This window comes from Scyliorhinus torazame, chromosome 9 (assembly GCF_047496885.1).
Source record: "Scyliorhinus torazame isolate Kashiwa2021f chromosome 9, sScyTor2.1, whole genome shotgun sequence".
Lineage (NCBI taxonomy): Eukaryota > Metazoa > Chordata > Chondrichthyes > Carcharhiniformes > Scyliorhinidae > Scyliorhinus > Scyliorhinus torazame.
The window spans coordinates 149,918,644-149,938,135 of NC_092715.1; the positions used below are offsets into that span (position 1 = coordinate 149,918,644).

Sequence of the window (19,492 nt, forward strand, 5' to 3'; positions counted from 1 at the left end):
GATAGTTACAAGGTAGCGAGGAAGGATCTAAAGAGAGAGCTAAGACGAGCAAGGAGGGGATATGAGAAGTATTTGGCAGGTAGGATCAAGTAGAACCCAAAAGCTTTCTATAGGTATGTCAGGAATAAGCGAATGACTAGGGAAAGAGTAGGACCAGTCAAGGACAGGGATGGGAAGTTGTGTGTGGAGTCTGAAGAGATAGGCGAGATACTAAATGAATATTTTTCGTCAGTATTCACTCAGGAAAAAGATAATGTTGTGGAGGAGAATGCTGAGACCCAGGCTAATAGAATAGATGGCATTGAGGTACGTAGGGAAGAGGTGTTGGCAATTCTGGACAGGCTGAAAATAGATAAGTCCCCGGGTCCTGATGGGATTTATCCTAGGATTCTCTGGGAGGCCAGGGAAGAGATTGCTGGACCTTTGGCTTTGATTTTTATGTCATCATTGGCTACAGGAATAGTGCCAGAGGACTGGAGGATAGCAAATGTGGTCCCTTTGTTCAAAAAGGGGAGCAGAGACAACCCCGGCAACTATAGACCGGTGAGCCTCACGTCTGTAGTGGGTAAAGTCTTGGAGGGGATTATAAGAGCCAAGATTTACAATCATCTAGATAGGAATAATATGATCAGGGATAGTCAGCATGGCTTTGTGAAGGGTAGGTCATGCCTCACAAACCTTATCGAGTTCTTTGAGAAGGTGACTGAACAGGTAGACGAGGGTAGAGCAGTTGATGTGGTGTATATGGATTTCAGCAAAGCGTTTGATAAGGTTCCCCACGGTAGGCTATTGCAGAAAATACGGAGGTTGGGGATTGAGGGTGATTTAGAGATGTGGATCAGAAATTGGCTACCTGAAAGAAGACAGAGGGTGGTGGTTGATGGGAAATGTTCAGAATGGAGTTCAGTCACAAGTGGAGTACCACAAGGATCTGTTCTGGGGACGTTGCTGTTTCTCATTTGTATAAATGACCTAGAGGAAGGCGCAGAAGGGTGGGTGAGTAAATTTGCAGACGATACTAAAGTCGGTGGTGTTGTCGATAGTGTGGAAGGATGTAGCAGGATACAGAGGGATATAGATAAGCTGCAGAGCTGGGCTGAGAGGTGGCAAATGGAGTTTAATGTAGAGAAGTGTGAGGTGATTCACTTTGGAAGGAATAACAGGAATGCGGAATATTTGGCTAATGGTAAAGTTCTTGGAAGTGTGGATGAGCAGAGGGATCTAGGTGTCCATGTACATAGATCCCTGAAAGTTGCCACCCAGGTTGATAGGGTTGTGAAGAAGGCCTATGGAGTGTTTGCCTTTATTGGTAGAGGGATTGAGTTCCGGAGTCAGGAGGTCATGTTGCAGCTGTACAGAACTCTGGTACGGCCGCATTTGGAGTATTGCGTACAGTTCTGGTCACCGCATTATAGGAAGGACGTGGAGGCTTTGGAGCGGGTGCAGAGGAGATTTACCAGGATGTTGCCTGGTATGAAGTTTAAATCTTATGAGGAAAGGCTGATGGACTTGAGGTTGTTTTCGTTGGAGAGAAGAAGGTTAAGAGGAGACTTAATAGAGGCATACAAAATGATCAGGGGGTTAGATAGGGTGGACAGTGAGAGCCTTCTCCCGCGGATGGAAATGGCTGGCACGAGGGGACATAGCTTTAAACTGAGGGGTAATAGATATAGGACAGAGGTAGGTTCTTTACGCAAAGAGTAGTGAGGCCGTGGAATGCCCTACCTGCTACAGTAGTGAACTCGCCAACATTGAGGGCATTTAAAAGTTTATTGGATAAACATATGGATGATAATGGCATAGTGTAGGTTAGATGGCTTTTGTTTCGGTGCAACATCGTGGGCCGAAGGGCCTGTACTGCGCTGTATCGTTCTATGTTCTATGAACCATATGGGTTTCTATGACAATCGACCGTGGTCCTAGAGCAATACTCTGGATTGCTAGTCCACAGACAATACAACTACCCACCGTATCCCTATGACAGAAGTTAGGCTACTAGATCTGTCGTTTTGTTTTGTCTTTCCCCTTTCTTGAATAGAGGAACTACAGTTGCAATTTTGCATTCCGTAATCTAGGAAATTTTGAATCACAACTGAAGTGTCTACAGTCTCCGCAGTGTTATGGGTCATGGTTTAAGAACACCAAAGTATTTCATGGAGTTCACCTGACCTACAACTTTTAATAGATTTTGGTTATGAGGAGCACAAAAGCCCACTTTCCAGGTGTTATGCAACAGAGATCTTAAGTATTTTTAAACAAAACAATGTTTATTCTTTGAATCCAGTTAACATTTTATAAATACACAGTAAACATCTTATCAACTACCAGCACAAATACCCCCCCCAAAGATTCAGTACTCTATAGGTAACCCTTAATAACTTTCCTAACAACATCCATAAGTCAAATTCTACCAAAAACAGTAGGTTTGAATTCCTTACGGAAAACAGGTATTTCTTTGAAGTTATCAAATGGTCTGGACATATTCTTTAGCTTGCAGAGAGAGAGAGACCAAAAATACACCTTTTTGTTTGACACGCAAACATTTATAATAACAATCCAATTTAGTTCTTCTTCCTGCAACTGGAATCCCTCTTCTCTTCATCACATTCGTGACAAAGCATCGGCTATCACGTTTTCTCGTCCTGCCACGTGTGATTTTTAATTGAAATGGCTGTAACAATAAACTCCATTGAAACAGTCTGGCATTGTTATTCCGGAATCACTCCAAAAACATCAATGGATTATGATCAGTATATATAATTGTTTCAGATGAATTGCTGGTAATATAAATTTGAAAATGTTGCAAAGCCAGTACCAAACTCAAAGTCTCCTTCTCAATCGTTGAATACTTCTTCTGGTGCTTATTTAATTTCTTTGAAAAATACCAATAGGCCGCTCTCTTCCTTCGCCGTCTTGTAAGAGCACCGCACCTACGCCCACATCATTCGCATCAACAGCCACTTTGAATGGTTTTGTGCAATTTGGGATGGCCAACACCGGAGCAGTGTTTAACACAGCCGTCAGGCCGTCAATGCCTGTTGGCACTCCACTATCCATTGAAATTTGCTACGCTTCATTAGCAAGTCCGTCAGTGGAGTGACCACACTGCTAAATTTAGGCACAGATTTCCGGTAAAATCCACTCATGCCAAGAAATCGTATTATTTCCCTTTGTGTCGAAGGTATTGGAAACTGCCCAATAACTTTTGTTTTCACATCCCGTGGGACCATTCGACCCTGTCCGATTGTATGGCCAAGGAAAGTGACTTGGGCTTTTCCAAATTCACTTTAGGCTAGGTTTATCACCAAACCCGCCTCCTGAAGTCGATCGAATAACTCCATCAGATGCTTCAAATGTTCTTTCTATGTCTGGCTAAAAATTACCAGATCGTCGATGTATACCGCACAATTGGGTAATCCTGAAACGACTTTGTTAGTTAACCGTTGAAATGTGGCTGGGGCGTTTTTCATGCTGAATAAAGCTACCTGCCAGTAACCTTTAAGTAAATCCAGTTTGGAAATAAAAGCTGATTGTCCCACCTTCTCAATGCAATCCTCCAAGCGCGGGATAGGATTAAAGTCCATTCTTGTAACTGCATTAACCTTTCTATAGCCCACACACAATCGTTGGGTGCCATCCGATTTCGGTACCATCACTATGGGTCAGCTCCATTGGCTGCAACCCACTTCAATTATGCCATTTTTAAACATGCTTTCAATTTCTTTGTTAACCTGTGCCAATTTTAAAGGGTTAAGTCTATATGGATGTTGTTTAATTGGAACACCATTTCCCACATCTACATCATGTATAGCCATTTTAGTACTTCCCAACTTATCTCCAGAAACTTGCCCATGTGATATCAATAACTCTATCAGGTCAGTTTGTTTTTCCTCTGGAAGGTAACTCAACAATTTATCCCAATTTTTAAGAACACCCTCGTTTTGCAATTTAATTTGAGGGATGTCAAATTCAAAGTCATTTGGATTTGGTTCTTCACTTTGAGTTAGAATCATTAAAACCTCCTCCTTTTGCTCTCCTTCCCTTTCAAAGTACCTTTTAAGCATATCCGCATGATACACTTGGTGAGTTTTCCTTCTATCCGGTTCTGTTACCATATAATTCACCTCACTTAATTTCCTTTTAATCTGATAAGGTCCACAAAACCTTGCTTTTAAAGGTTCACCTATCACTGGTAACAATGCTAAAACTTTATCTTCACTGGCAAAACTACAAACTTTTGCTTTCTTGTCCGCTACCTGTTTCATCACATGTCGTGCAACTTTTAAATGTTGTCAAGCTAATTCCCCTGCTCTATTTAATCGTTCCCGAAAATTTGACAACATAATCCAATAATGTAAGTTCCGACTGCTCACTTACCAATTTTTCCTTAATCAATTTAAGTGGTCCTCTTACCTCATGACCAAAAATTAATTCAAAAGGACTGAATTTGGTTGACTCATTAGGTGCATCCCTAATTGCAAACAGTGCGAATGGAATTCCTTTATCCTAATCGTCTGGATAATCTTGACAATAAGCCCTTGTCTTTAATGTCTGATGCCACCTTTCTAACACTCCCTGCGATTCTGGATGGGTCGCAGTTGAGTTAAATTGTTTTATCCCTAAGCTATCCATAACTTCTTTGAATAACCTGGAGGTAAAATTTGATCCTTGAGCTGATTGTATTTCTGTGGGTAGCCCATATCTGGCAAAGAATTTAAGTAACTCTTCCACAATCTTTTTAGCTGTAATATTGTGTACTGGAATGACCTCTGGAAACCTAATAGACACATACATTATAGTCAAAAGATATTGATTCCCACTTTTCGTTTTAGGAAGCGGTCCTATGCAATCAATTAAGATCCTTGTAAAAGGTTCCTCAAATGCTGGAATGGGTGTTAAGGGCACTGGTTTTATCATTGTTTGAGGTTTCCCTATCACTTGACATGTGTGCCATGATCGACAAAATTTAACTACATCTTTATCTAGTCCAGGCCAATAAAAATGTTTTTGTGAGTTTTCTGTACTCCCAAATGACCTCCCACTGGCACCTCATGAGCTACTCAAAACACCTCCTTTCTATACCCTACCGGCAATACCACTTTGTTTGTTTGAATGCAGCTCCCGACTGAAAACAAAACCAAAAACACAGAGCCACAAAGCAGCTTCCAGCTCAAAACGAAAGTAAAAGACAGAATCACAGCCCAGCTCCACCCACACAGTGACATCACTTCAGCCATTTTATAAAACACACTTTTCTTAAAGGGACTCTCCCATGACAGTAGCTACTTATTTTAACACCCTAGAATGCAAGCCACTCAGTCCAGGGGACCTGTCAGCCCTTTAGCTCTAATAGTTTTCTCAGTATCTTTTCCCTAGTTATTCTGATTGTCTTAAGTTACTCCCTTTTTGTCGCCTTGATTTTCAAGTATTCATGGATGTGTTTTGTGATCTCTACAGTGAAGATTATCATGAAATATATGTTCAACAATTCTCCATTTCCTTGTTTCCAATTATTACTTATCCATTTTCGTTCTCTCAGGGAACAACACTCCTGTTAGGTATTCGTTTCCTTTTTAAATATTTGTCGAAACTCTTATTCTGTTCTTTTTAAATTTCTAGTCAGTTTTCTCTCGTACTCTGATTTCTCCTAATTTTTTCAGGTAATTCTTTGCTGATTTCTAAAATCTTCCCAATTTTCTGGCCAACCATTCATCTTCACTGTATAGGATACTTTTTCTTTCAGATTGATATCTATCCTTAACTGTCTCAGTTAGCCACAGATAATACATCCTTCTCATAGCCTTTATCAATGGAATGTATCTTTGCTGAGAATTATGAAATGTCTCCTTCAATGTCTGTTAGAGCTCCTCTACTGCCCTACCTTTTAAGTGAGTTTCCCTGCTCACTTTAGCTAGCTTTGCCTTCATACCCTTGTAGTTCCCTTTATTTAAATTATTTAAATTCAAGATACTTTGTCATAGACCCACACTTCTCACCCTCAAATGGAATGCGAAATGTTATCGTGTTATGATCACTGTTGCCTCGCGGCTCCTTTACTATAAGGTTATCTTATCCCTTGGCGCATCACCAAGTCCAAAATATCCTGTTCCTTGGTTAGCATTCAAATGTGCTGCTCTAAGAAATTGTCTCGAGTACAGTCTCATCTTCCAGGCTACTATTGCCGGTCTATTCACCCAATCCATATGAAGAATAAAATCACTCTGATTACTGAAGAAACATTCTTGCAAGCAACTGCTGTTATTGGGCCAATAAACTACTCCTCAAGTAACTCCTTGCATTTGCTATTTCTCATTTATCAAGCTATATGTGGATCTCACACTACAGTCCAAATGTCTCCTTAATTAATGGAGGTACCCCACCATCTTTTTCTAGTATCCTGTCCTTCCAAAATGTAAATAGCCGTGAATTTTTAGACCTCTGCCTTGATCACCTTGCAATCACACCTCAAGATCATAAAAATTTATTTCTATGTGTGATCATTTTCTCCAACTTGTTGCGAGTGCTTTGTACATTCAGATGCAGAGGGCTGGATTCTCCGTTTCTGCGGCTAAATGCCAGCGCCAACAGAGAATCCGTGCTGCTCGGATTCTCTGTTGGCGCTGGCATTTAGCCGCAGACACGGAGAATCCAGCCCTCTGCATCTGAATAGGAAAATCAACGTGAATCCCTCACCGATTCCAGTACCGATGAGGGGCTAGCACCGGTGCCGTGTGAAACACCCGTGGAATGGCCGTGTCCCAAGCCGCGTATGCACGGGGCTGACAAGGTCGCATGGGAAATATGGCGCTGGCCGTGCTGGACTGCGTACCCGCCCACCCCGACCCCACAGCCCAACCCCTGGTCACACCCCACCACTAGCAGAAGCCCCCCCCGACCAGTGGCATGGATCCCGGCCGAGTGTGGCGGTGCTGGACACTGTCCGCAGCCTGCACGGCAGGTTCCTGACCGCTGGGACCACACGTGGCCCGCACCATCGGGAACTTGGCCCATCGAGGGCGGAGCATCTCAGGTGGGCCGGCAGATGATGTGCCAACGGCGTTGCGACTGCACGCGCCGCATGTCCCGATGATGCCGATTTGGAGGGAAGCATCGCCAACTGGCATCAAACCGGCGCCGGCCCGCTTCCGGCATTTGAAGCCATTCTCCGCCTAATCGCCGATCCCAATGTTGGCGCCGGGCTACAGAAAATCCTATCCAGAGCCTTTAATTCTCTCTTGTCATTCTTGCAAACTGCCCTTATCTGCGGTGTATAAGTACCTTCCTGCCACACTCTGGTTATTATGACCCATATTGCTATTGTGTTGTCCTTTCTCTTTAATTTACCACAATTCCGCTGACATGATCCCTTTCTCTACTATTTAGATTAAAGCTCCTTTACCACCCCAGTTACAACTTAACAGAGCACTTATACCAGCACGGTCCAGATGAAGACCATTCTAATGGTACAGCTCCTGATTTCTCCCCCCCCCCCCCCCCCCCCCCCCACAGCCTTATGAATCAAAACCCAAATCTCTCTCTCCAATCTTTGAGCCATGCATTCAACTCTCTAATCTTCACAGAATCACAGAATTGTTATTATGCAGAACATAAGAACTAGGAACAGGAGTAGGCCATCTGGCCCCTCGAGCCTGCTCCGCCATTCAATGAGATCATGGCTGATCTTTGTGGACTCAGCTCCACTCTCCAGCCCGTACACCATATCCCCGAATCCCTTTATTCTTTAGAAAGGTATCTATCTTTTTCTTAAAAATGTTTAAAGAAGGAGCCTCAACTGCTTCACTGGGCAAGGAATTCCAGAGATTCACAACCCTTTGGGTGAAGAAGTTCCTCCTAAACTCGGTCCTAAATCTACTTCCCCTTATTTTGAGGCTATGCCCCCTAGTTCTGCTTTCCCCGACCAGTGGAAACAACCTGCCCGCATCTATCTATCTATTCCCTTCATAATTTTATATGTTTCAATAAGATCCCCCCGCATCCTTCTAAACTCCAATGAGTACAGTCCCAGTCTACTCAACCTCTCGTCATAATCTAATCCCCTCAACTCTGGGATCAACCTAGTGAATCTCCTCTGCACTCCCTCCAGTGCCAATATGTCCTTTCTCAGGTAAGGAGACCAAAACTGAACACAATACTCCAGATGTGGCCTCACCAACACCTTATACAATTGCAGCATAACCTCCCTAGTCTTGAACTCCATCCCTCTAGCAATGAAAGACAAAACTCGATTAGCCTTCTTAATCACCTGTTGCACCTGCACACCAACTTTTTGCAACTCGTGCACCAGCACACCCAGGTCCCTCTGCACAGCAGCATGTTTTAAAATCTTACCGTTTAAATAATAATCCATTCTGCTGTTAATCCATTCCTCCCAAAATGGATAGCCTCACACTTGGCAACATTGAATTCCATCTGCCAGACCCTAGCCCATTCACCTAACCTATCCAAATCCTTCTGCAGACTTCCGGTATCCTCTGCACTTTTTGCTTTACCACTCAGCTTAGTGTCGTCTGCAAACTTTGCCACATTGCACTTGGTCCCCAACTCCAAATCGTCTATGTAAATTGTGAACAACTGCGGGCCCAACACTGATCCTTGAGGGACCCCACTAGTTACAGGTTGCCAACCAGAGAAACACCCATTTATCCCCACTCTCTACTTTCTGTTAGTTAACCAATCCTCTACCCATGCTACCACTTTACCCTCAATGCCATGCATCTTTAGTTTATGCAGCAACCTTTTGTGTGGCACCTTGTCAAAAGCTTTCTGGAAATCCAGATATACCACATCCATTGGTTCCCCGTTATCTACTGCACTGGTAACGTGCTCAAAAAATTCTACCAAATTAGTCAGACACGACCTACCCTTTGTGAACCCATGCTGCGTCTGCCCAATGGGACAATTTCCCTCCAGGTGCCCCGCTATTTCCTCCTTAATGATAGATTCCAGCATTTCCCCTACAACTGAAGTTAAGCTTACCGGCCTATAATTACCCGCTTTCTGCCGACCTCCTTTTTTAAACAGTGGTGTCATGTTTGCTACTTTCCAATCCTCTGGGACCACCCCAGAGTGTAGTGAATTTTGATAAATTATCACTAGTGCGTTTACAATTTCCCTAGCCATCTCTTTTAACACTCTAGGATGCATCCCATCAGGGCCAGGAGACTTGTCTACCTTTAGCCCCATTAGCTTGCCCAATACTGCCTCCTTAGTGATTACAATCATCTCAAGGTGCTCACCTATCATATCTCTATTTCCATCAGTCACTGGCATGTTATTTGTGTCTTCCACTGTGAAGACTGACCCAAAAAACCTGTTCAGCTCCGCAACCATTTTCCCGTCTCCTTTATTAAATCTCCCTTCTCATCTTCCAAAGGACCAATATTTACCTTAGCCACTCTTTTTTGTCTTATATATTTGTAGAAGCTTTTACTATCTGCTTTTATGTTCTGAGCCAGTTTACTTTCATAGTCTACCTTACTCTTCTTTATAGCTTTTTTAGTAGCTTTCTGTTGTCCCCTAAAGACGTCCCAGTCCTCTCGTCTCCCACTAATTTTTGCCACTTTGTATGTTTTTTCCTTCAATTTGATACTCTCCCTCACCTCCTTAGATATCCACGGTCGAGTTTACCCCTTTCTACCGTCTTTCTTTTTTGTCGGTATGAACCTTTCCTGAACACTTATTGCTTATTGCCTGCCCTACCATCCTGTTACTATTTGGTGGCCTATAGACTACTCCTATCAGTGATCTTTTCGCCTTACTATTCCTGATTTCCACCCAAATTGATTCAACCTTGTCCTCCATAGCACCAATATCATCCCTTACTATTGCGCGGATGCCATCCTTAAACAACAAAGCTACACCACCGCCCTTACCGTCCATTCTATCCTTTTGTATAGTCTGATACCCTTGGATATTTAACTCCCAGTCGTGACCATCTTTTAACCATGTTTCAGTAATGGCCACTAAATCATAGTCATTCACGATGATTTGCGCCATCAACTCATTCACCTTATTCCGTATACTACGAGCATTCAGGTAAAGTACACTTATGCTGTTTATTTATGTCTTTGTTATGAACCCTAACACCCTCATCGGTAACTTTTCGCAATTTATTTTTCCTCTTACCCTTTCTCCTAATTTTCCTTGTCTTTGAACCCAGTAACGTAACCTGCTGCCTTGCTCTCCATTAACCATTATACTGTCCATAGCTTTACCCTTCCCTTCCCCCCAACTGCTAGTTTAAAGTCCTTGTGACCAACCTATTTATCCTATTCGCTAGAACACTGGTCCCAGAATGGTTCAGGTGAAGACCGTCCCAACGGTACAGGCAACATACCATGCGGGACTCACGATCTGGCTTACAAAGGATGCCATCAATCCCCCTAATTATAGAATCCCCTACAACTACCACTTGTCTTTTTGCTCCCCCCTCTTGAATGGCTCCCTGTACCACGGTGCAGAGGTCAGTCAACGCATCCTCCCTACAGCCCTCTTCCTCATCCACACAGGGAGCAAGTACCTCATACCTGTTGGACAAGGTCAAGGGCTGAGGCTCCTAAACTCAGGATCCCCCTACCTGGCTCCCTTGCAGTCACACCACTCTGTCCCTGACCACTAACCAAATTAACAGTACTTATTCTACCGGGTGTGACTGTCTCCTGAAACAAAGCGTCCAGGTAATTTTCCCCCTCCCTGATGTGCCGCAGTGTGTGCAGCTCGGTCTCCAGCTCATCAATTCTGAGCCGAAGTTCCTCGAGCAGCCAACACTTGCTGCAGATGTGGTCACTGACGGTCTCAATGGGATCCACCAGTTCCATCATCATACAGCAACAGCACATCACTTGTCCAGCCATATTCAACTAGTTAATTAATTTAAATAATTTTTTTAACATTTTTTTATAGAACCTCAAGGATAAACCCGAACACCAACAACACAGCCCTCTCTCGCCACTCACCCGAACTCAGTCACTCACCTAAACTCAGATGCACTCTGTTCCAATCAGCACTCAGTCACTCACCTAAACTCAGATGCACTCTGTTTCAATCTGCACTCTATGACTAAAGGCACTCCTGCCACATCTTTTGTTCCCTGCCTGATTTCCAATGAGCCAATAGGCCTGCTCCAGGAAGTGAAGTCTCCAACTGCCACTCGACCTGTAAACTAAGCTCTTTTAAATATGCACTCACCTCTCCCAGCAGCCCTGCAGTCTGTGGCCTGCTCCAGGAACTGAAGTCTCTTTTAAATATGCACTCCCCTCTCCCAGCAACCCTGCAGCCTGTGGCCTGCTCCAGGAACTGAAGTCTCTTTTAAATATGCACTCACCTCTCTCAGCAACCCTGCAGCCTGTGGCCTGCTCCAGGAACTGAAGTCTCTTTTAAATATGCACTCACCTCTCCCAGCAACCCTGCAGCCTGTGGCCTGCTCCAGGAACTGAAGTCTCTTTTAAATATGCACTCACCTCTCCCAGCAACCCTGCAGCCTGTGGCCTGCTCCAGGAACTGAAGTCTCTTTTAAATATACACTTGCCTCTCCCAGCAACCTTGCAGCCTATGGCCTGCTCCAAGAACTGAAGTCTCTTTTAAATATGCACTCACCTCTCCCAGCAACCCTGCAGAAAGAGCCATTCGGCCCATCATATCTACACCAGCTTTCTGAATGAATATTTCACTTGGGTGCCATTCTCCTACTTTCTCCACATAACCCTGCACATTATTCCTATTCAAATAGCAGTCAAACTGCCATTTGAATGCCTTGATTGAACTTGCCTCCACCAGACACACAGGCAGAGCATTCAGACCTTAACCATGCACTGCATAAAAAAGTGTTTTCTCATATCATTTTTAAATCTTTTGTAAATTACTTTAAATCTTGATCCTTTGAGGAATGGGAACACAGCACTGCCAATTAGCACGGATTTTCTGTATTTCATATGGAAAATCTGCTTGAATACGGCAATATGATTTCTCGCTTTGAAATACGTAATCCACTGCAGCTCTCAGTCAATTCCAACCTGACATACCATTGAAGGAGAGTATTTAAGCGAGAGGAGATAATTTTGGGAGGGAAGAAAAAAAATATTTAAGAGGCAATTCTCTGTAAAGGGCTGGCTGGCTTTGTGGAGTCAGGGGGGCTGGCAAGAGGAGCTGATTGGCAAGCTGCAGTGAATGCATTCTTCCCGAAACGCCTCAATTGGTTTCCTTGGCGACAGCTGCTGGAAGACAGGGCCCCACGTAGAAGCCCCGCCCCCTCATCTCAATCCCGCATACTATACAGCATGGGCGTTATATGATCCTTCGCGCCAACAACCAAACACCCAGAGGATGGGATACAACTCCAGGGACATATCCATGGCCGGAGGTTGGGTGAGCGCCATGTGGGGTTGTCTGGAGAGAAGGGCAAAGGGTCCAGGGGTTAGCCGTATTGCAGAAGAAAGTAACAGAGGCATCATAATGGTTGTGCAAAAAGATGTTTAATGTGCTGCACAATACCCCATTACCGATCGTGCCGCCCAAACCCCATCCCCAACCTAACCTCCTACCCCGGTGCCCTCCGTGATCCTCAACATGCCTGACCCTACTAGCTCTACAACTACATCTTGATGTTTCCCCAGGATACACATCTGAGGTGGAGGCAACCAGCTGCTTACCTCGTCGCATGGACCTCAATGCCCCTGGCAGGCTCTGGGGCTGGAGGGCCCCGGCTCACTTGTTGGCAGCACATGCACAGCCGGGCCACCCTGTCCTGTGTGCTGTCTGCGAGACACGTCCTCATCAGAGGAGTGGAACCTGGGGGAGCTTGTGGCCACAGTTGCCACTCCATGGGAAAGGTCTGCATTGGCACTCAGCATCCCGTTATCCCAGTCTTGCCCATTAGACCCTGGGGTTCACCTTGGGATGGAGGGGCAGCTCGTTCGAGCCCTGGCTGCCCTTTCATCATCTGACTCTGCCAGCCCTGCTGGTTTCCAGGTTCTGTACCATGGTGTCAACACCCTCAGCGATGCTCCGCAGTGACTGGGACATGCTCTGCAGCACCTTGGCCATGCCCATCTAATCGAAGGACATGTCCTGTAGAACCTCATCAAGGTTAGTCTGGTACTGGGTGACATCCCCGAGCGAGTCGGACATTCTGCCGAAACCCTCAGCCATGGTCGTCACCGACTGCATGATGCCGTGGACACCTTCACAAGTGGTACTCACATTACCAGGCTCTCCACTGCGGTCACCATCCAAGCATTATTGGCCATGGTGCCATTCAGTGCTATCTCCTGCGCGCGTAGCCTCTGGGACTTCTCCAAGCGGCTATGGATCTGCTGGAGTGATGCTGACATCTCCGTCTGAATGTCCAGGTTTGTCCCCATCGTCTTCATTAGCTCTGTCCCTTTACCACAGGCTCAGCATCAGGCTGGGACCCAGCTTGGTCCAGGGATCCAGCAGACCTCCGACTGCTGTCACGCCTGGGGGTTCCTGCCTCTTCCTGATGTACATCAGCAGCAGTGTGGTGCTCACCAGATTGTGGCCCAGAAGCCTGACCACTAACATGTCCCACCAAGATGTGTGTATCTGCACTGGTGGAGGGTGGGGATGACAGCCTTTGCGGTGGCATCCTCTGAGCTCTCCTCCCAGGTGTTCTCCTCGTGGTTAGGAGAGGGTGCCGCCAGGGATGGGCCGGCGCTATTGGCCGGAGGACCTGCGGGAGAATGGACCTGTGGTCAGTGGGAGGGATGGGTCAGTCAGTAAGGCAATCAGTACTCCAGTTTGACAGGTCTTCTGGGTGGAGCCCGGTGGTTCCTCACCTCTGCGGCATCCGCCAACCTCCACATTGGTGACCGTCCAGTCCTCAGCCACACCAGTCACCTCCAGGGCCCGCTCCTCAAAGGAGGTGAGGATTCTCAAGTCCAGCACCCCACCGCCAGTCTGGGCCCTCTCCCGCTAGTTTCCTGAGGAGACACAGGGCATCGTTAGCCGCACACATGTTTCACAGTTGTGAGGGAGTGGGGGGGGGAGAATGGACAGTTGGAGTGGTGGTGGAGGCAAGGCTGAAGGGGGATGGAGGGAGGGTTCGGAATCGCTTGGGGTTGGGGGGAGGCGTTGGTGTCTAATCACTCGTGCTGCCCGGTGTAGGTTATTGACCTTCGTCCGGCACTGGAGGGCATTCCTCCTGTCACACTCCCGACGCTGACAGCTGTCGCCAGCTCGTCCCAGACAGCTCACCCTCCTGGCCCCCGAGGGGAATAGGACATCCCTCCTGGCGTCCAGCGTGTCCAGGAGCCTCTCCAGCTCAGCATCCCCGAATCTTGGGTCCAGTCTCCTCGGCACCATTGTTGCAAGCTGGCTGGGGTTGTGGGGTTGGTTGAGCAAGTGCAGCTTAAGTACTGCTCGACATTATTAGCGGGGGACTGACGAGCGCGGTCCCGGTGAATCAGCCGGCGAGGCATTATTTGGTGTGAGAAGCCCATGAGGCCTCGTTAAGTGGACCAATTAACATTGAATCGCGTTGCGGGCTTCGCTGGGCCAAGCACCAGGAAACTTGCAGCAATTCCCGCTCACTAACACACTTAGAAATTCCCCCGGAGAATCGGGCCCAATGTCTCAAGAAGATATTATTGTCTGAAGCAGCATTCGTTAGATGTTTGTTTTTCATTGACAGAACACTTTTTTAATGTTGTACTTGTATATTCAGATGCTTTTTGAGACGTATATTCAGATGTTATTTGAGAATTATTTGACATCCTTCGAATTGCTTAAGTAGTTTTTTTTTAAATTTAGGTGAACTTTTCATCATTGGATCTTTATTTACACGCTGAAGCTCTGATGAATTCCATTCTTTTCCTGAAGAGCCTTATCCCATCTTCCAACACCAAGGTAACTTCAGATGAACAACTCCCTGTTATTGAAGAGAAGAAAGAAGAGACCATCACAATGAAAAAAACAGGTAAGAAATAACCAGGTCCACTTTCCCTGTTGCACAGAATAACTTAATTTTTCACATCAGTTTTCTTGCTGTCCTTTCATGATGTGCCTCATATTTTCTCATCAAGGTTAGATTTTTAAGAATGCCAATAATGCACATTTGTCTTGTGTAAATTAAGTGTTGGATTACAATAGCTTGTTTCACCATGATGAGCAATACCGCCAAATCCAGTGTTTTTCTTTTGTTAACATTTTAAGATGGAGGTATTGGGTAATGTCATGATATTCAAACACACACATCATGATAGACACACCAACAGACAAATCAGAACACACAACACCACAACCAATGACAGAAAGATATAAAAGCACAGACACGACCCCCGGTGGTCAGTATTAGCTGCAGAGGAGAACCAGGGCACATCTGTTGCCAAACACACTCAGGGAGACAGCACGTGCAGAGTATCCAGAACGAACTGTATTATAAGAGTTATAATAAAATAGAGTTGTACCACATACAACTGTGTTGGCTCATCTGTGCACCAGAGCACCCAACACCACATGGTACAGGAGTGGATCGATACCTGCCGGCATACCTCCGTGTACACAGACAACCAGCAGTGCCCAGGCAAAATGATAGAGCTCCCGGTTCCGCAGCCGCTCCAGTGCTACGGCGATCTCCGCGAAAACTGGCGGCGATTCCGGCAAATGTTCGAATTGTTCCTGGTGGCAGCTGAACTCCAAGACCTGGATGATAGCGAAAAAATTGAATTTCTCCTCACCATCGCCGGTGCAAGGGCAAGAGAAATATTCACAAGGTTCAGGTTCTTCAGGAGGCAGCAAAGGTACGATTACCAGGCAGTCCTGGACAAATTCTCCAAGTACTGTGAAGAAAACGCAATCCAATCGGCAAATAAAGGTAAGAAAAGCTGCAGTACTCACCTCGTGGCTGGGATCCCGGAGCCCGAATTCCCAGAAGCCAAAATCCCGGGCCTGAGAGAAGGCTGGGTCGAGGTCGGCGGCCATCTTGCTAAAGGTATAACGCTAGCACAGTTGCGCGAGCAGTGCGCAGAACCGGAAGTTTCGTTTGCGCATGCGCGAGATGCTGCGCATGCGCAGTCAAGAAAACGGCCATCGGTAAAGGAACAGCGATCTGAGCATGCGCAGTCGCTTCCTACGTGCTACATACCGAGCGTCAGGATGTCAGAGGCCCCAGACTGCACCAATTTAAAGGGGAAACGTCCCAAATCCAATTTAAAAGGGAAACGTCCCAAATCAAAAAAACAAAAATCTGTTAAAGCTGTAAAACAACCTTCCCTCACCTGGAATGACAGCACAGTGCCGCAAATTGACCCAGGAGATGAATTTGACCTCCGAAGAACCGTCCGACAAGCAGTTACCTACGCACAAGCCGATGATTCCGACCTTGAATACTTCGATGACGATCTTTACAGTGTTTCCGGACCTCGCGAGCCCAATGATAGCTCCGTGGTCCTATATGACTATGACTCGGACGAACCTTTCGTGTTGCACATTGGCGGCCCCCACATTGAATCCGACGCAGATGCGGATTCATTTTTCGGATTTGAGGATCTTCAATCCAGCAGATATGACGTTCCAACGTATCAGTACCGGATGATGCTGCAGCCTCACATTAACAGACAGGGAGCGGTGCAAGCACACGGAGAGTGCCCTGCTGCCACACAGAGCGTGGTCCACGTCCCGCTCAACGTTCCCGACTCTATGAAAGAAGACATGCAAGACTCCAGAGTGCAGTCCTCGCATGAACCAGAAGTGACTCCAGTGTCACAAGCTTCCACAGCAAGCTCGTGGACAGACTCCACAATTGCAGAAACGCAAGACTCCAGAGCGCAGTCCTTGCACGAACAAGAAGTGACTCCAGTGTCACAAGCCTCCACAGAGAGCTCGTGGACAGCCTCCACGATAGAAGCAACGCAAGACTCCAGAGCGCAGTCCTTGCACGAACAAGAAGTGACTCCAGTGTCACAAGCCTCCACAGAGAGCTCGTGGACAGCCTCCACGATAGAAGCAACGCAAGACTCCAGAGCGCAGTCCTTGCACGAACAAGAAGTGACTCCAGTGTCACAAGCCTCCACAGAGAGCTCGTGGACGGACTCCACGATGGAAGGAACGCAAGACTCCAGAGCGCAGTCCTTGCAGGAACAAGACCATGAGGGTCTAGCAACCTCTCCTGACCAACCAGCGGCAGACGATGCAAGTCTGCCATGCTCACGTGAACAGCAAGAAGGCTATAACAGCCTACCATGCTCCACTACACAGCAGCATGAACATGACGGTCTCTCATGCTACAATGAAGGGCACAGCGCTGAAGACTGTTCAAGCCCAACTGAAGACAAGCCAAACGAATCGCCTCGTCCAAGCCCGAAGAAAAAAGGTTTATGCGCTGACCTTCAGGATCATTATAGCCGAACAGAGATTAATAATGCTGCACGGCCACAGAAGGATGCTGAGGATTTGCTAACGAAATTAATTGAATGTTTAACTTGCAAGGAGCAGACTGAGAATTGCCAGTGTTTTAGTACGGATCGAAAAAATGGACAAGACATTGATCCTCAGGTAATGGAAATAACACAACCTGAATCATATCTACAGCAGGGACAAATGTCTCCCTTCAACACAACACCGCAAAATCCCAACTTCGGAGACCAGCAGTTAGTCAGTAATGACTCTTCAAACCTTGAGGGGAACATTAATTGCATTGAACCTATACACGCTCCACTGATTATTGAGCAGAACATTGGAGCAAGAATCCTGAGGACACCGACATCGAGTAGCCAGATAACGAATTTAAAACCCACAGCAGTTTCAAGTGAACCAAGTGTGCTTTCCACTAATGGTGGAGATGCAGATAAGGTCGACCCGATTATCCATTGTACCACACTAACCCCAGTGATTAAGCAGTTATGTATGGGGAGTATAATGTGGGCAATTGAGAACAGTAAAAGAGAGACTGTGACCATGCCAGTCCCAGCAAAATCAGACCCAGAGACCATGAAGGCATGTACATTAGACAAAGATACATATGAGGCACCTGAGAAGAAAAGTGAAACGGAATGTTCTTTGGAAAATAGTACAATGTCGATAGAAACATTGGATCCTATATTCGAGACCATACCTATGGGAGAATTTGGGGGTAATAAACAAGGTTCTGCAATGTCTGGGGGAAGATTTAAAATTCCAAAGAAGAAAAGCCCAAATGAAGGACAACGGCAAGACAATGACAGTCCACCGACATGGTGTGCACCACCAGATGAAAACTCTGACAATTTACCCAGCCCTAGTGAACAGCAAGCTGCTAATGAGGATCTATCCACGGGATGTGAGACGAGTGACGACAGCATCCCACTTCCCATGCAAAAGGTGCAAGGTGACGGACCTCGCCTAGTGCGTACCGAGGCACTCGGCGATCACGGTGGGACCACTGACGACTGCGGTGGCGGCGCACCGCTTCCACCCTCGATGGCTCGACCCTCTCCACTGGTTGGTGCATTCCTGCATGTTCCGACTCCAGAAGTGCAGCTTCAGGGAATCTCGGCTGCCTCCAGTGAACCTGTTGGGACTCCGGACGGGGGGCATCGACGGAAGGCAGACCGGACTCCAGATGGGGAGCAGCCAAGCGCCGACTCTGATTCGCGCACGCCAGACCTTGCTCCAGACGGGCGGTGTCGCGGCCTCGGTGATGGCACGCTCAGGGTGACGGCGGATGCCACGGCGACAGGGAATGGATCGCGTGGCAGTCCCACTGGGTCGGCAGTGGCAACCAGCACCGGCGGTCCAAGATGGACACACCAATTCGCGCCATCGCCAGACGTTGATGCGAGCAACAATTCTCTCTCCAAGGCGACATGCTTCGACGTTTCTCTGCGGAGTCGCCCTTCCGGCACAGCAGGTGGCCGGAACCAGCGTACACGGTCTCGGCCAACTTCCACATCTGGCACAGTCATCGCCTTACATGATATTAGTGATGGTGCTACTTCGATGGCAACGACCCATCGGCTACAAGATGCCGTCCACCACAAACATAAAAAGAAAAAGACTCCACCTTGTTCCTGGCATGCAGGGCGGATGGATTGGTGCGTAGGCGCAATCAGCGAGCTTTGCGCCGCCTTCCACGCTCGCAACTGAACCGTACGCACACGCCGGATCCTCCACTGGTTCCCAAGGATGACTTCGTGGAGATGCCACGGATCATGCCCCTTCCATCGCCACCAGAACCAAACCACAGCCAAGGCACCACTAACAAAGATGTTGAATGTTATATTTGCACGAATGAAAAAACCAAGCACTGCACGAAGTACAACAAATGGTAAAGTAGAGACTTCGGCAACAGCATCACCTCCAACAGTCCAAGGTGAACCAGTGTGACCCCAAATCTCCACAGCTGAACCGGCTTGAGGACCAGCCCATTCTTGAGGCGGTCACCCATTAGACTGGACTTATAACGCTGTTCATACGTTCAAAAAGTCAAACACTTCTGTATTATAACCTGTTGTTGTTTATTGTTCCAGATATCGTCTGA

General features: G+C 46.7%; 1 protein-coding gene across 5 annotated transcripts in view; it reads left to right on the forward strand.

The window, feature by feature from the left end:
• The window catches only part of vps13a (vacuolar protein sorting 13 homolog A), a 753,359-nt gene that overhangs the window by 296,559 nt on the left and 437,308 nt on the right, over positions 1-19,492 (forward strand). For all 5 annotated transcript variants that reach the window (XM_072516625.1, XM_072516626.1, XM_072516627.1 and 2 more), the window contains exon 29: positions 14,788-14,953. In XM_072516625.1, the coding sequence (XP_072372726.1) occupies positions 14,788-14,953 (166 nt within the window). The remainder of the gene's footprint in view (positions 1-14,787; positions 14,954-19,492) is intronic.